This window comes from Bison bison, unplaced genomic scaffold (assembly GCF_000754665.1).
Source record: "Bison bison bison isolate TAMUID 2011002044 unplaced genomic scaffold, Bison_UMD1.0 scf7180017835984, whole genome shotgun sequence".
In the NCBI taxonomy this organism is placed as follows: Eukaryota; Metazoa; Chordata; class Mammalia; order Artiodactyla; family Bovidae; genus Bison; species Bison bison.
This window is the reverse complement of record NW_011473206.1, coordinates 28,586-29,369: the sequence shown is the minus strand read 5'-3', so window position 1 is coordinate 29,369 and position 784 is coordinate 28,586. Positions and strand designations below refer to the sequence as shown.

The following is a 784-nucleotide window of genomic DNA, read 5'->3' as shown; positions in this document are numbered from 1 at the left end:
AGAGAAGGGCATGTCAGAAGTTTCTGTGTTGGCTATGGTCACTGTAATCGTGGCCGGGATGGGGACTTCGGTGGTCAGAGCCCCTGGGGCAGTCTCAGTCACAGATGAGATCTTCTAGAAAGGGAGAGAAGCCCCTGTCAGAGGGGAGGAGAGGAAGACCGAAACCAGGCAGGCCTTCATCTCTCCCTGTGGGCCGGGATCTGCATTCTCAATGGGTTGCCACAACCCTGCTTGACAGACAGGAACAGTAGGTCACTGAGCAGCAGGGCGCATGGCAAAAGAAAGTGAGACCCCTGACCTGCCGGCCCATTTTAACCCATCCCCAGAGAGACCCCTTGGTCTCACAAAAGGGGCCCAACTCCTGCTGTGCCACGCCATAGCCAAGTGATGAGCCACAAGAACCAGCTACAACAATAAAATCACCCATAGGACACCCACCAAGGACTGGGGCCTCCTGTGCCCTGCCCTGTCAGGCGATAAACTGCCCTTTTACGGTCTGGAAAAGGAGCCAGGAGCGGCACGTGCCTGGAGCAACAGCACCACCTGTTGTCCAGTTCAGGAACAACATGGGCCCAGGCACACCAGGTCACAGGGACCCTCCTGGGCTCTTACCGGCACCGAAGGGCCTGGGACTGGCGTGGACTGTGTCACAGTGGTCACGGCCCGCGTCAGCGTGGAGGACACTGTTGTCGTGATGGGACTGGAACTGGCGATATTCACACTGTCGCCCTGGGTGCTCTCCACCTCTCCCTGGTCGCCGGCAGGCGGTGGGGGGTCTGGTGGG

General features: G+C 59.2%; 1 protein-coding gene across 1 annotated transcript in view; it reads right to left on the bottom strand.

The window, feature by feature from the left end:
* The window catches only part of HCFC1 (host cell factor C1), a gene marked incomplete at both ends in the record, with an annotated part of 18,773 nt that overhangs the window by 2,279 nt on the left and 15,710 nt on the right, over positions 1 to 784 (bottom strand). Inside the window, 2 exon segments of the mRNA XM_010832876.1 lie at positions 3 to 114; positions 613 to 776. Of these exon segments, the coding sequence (XP_010831178.1) occupies positions 3 to 114; positions 613 to 776 (276 nt within the window).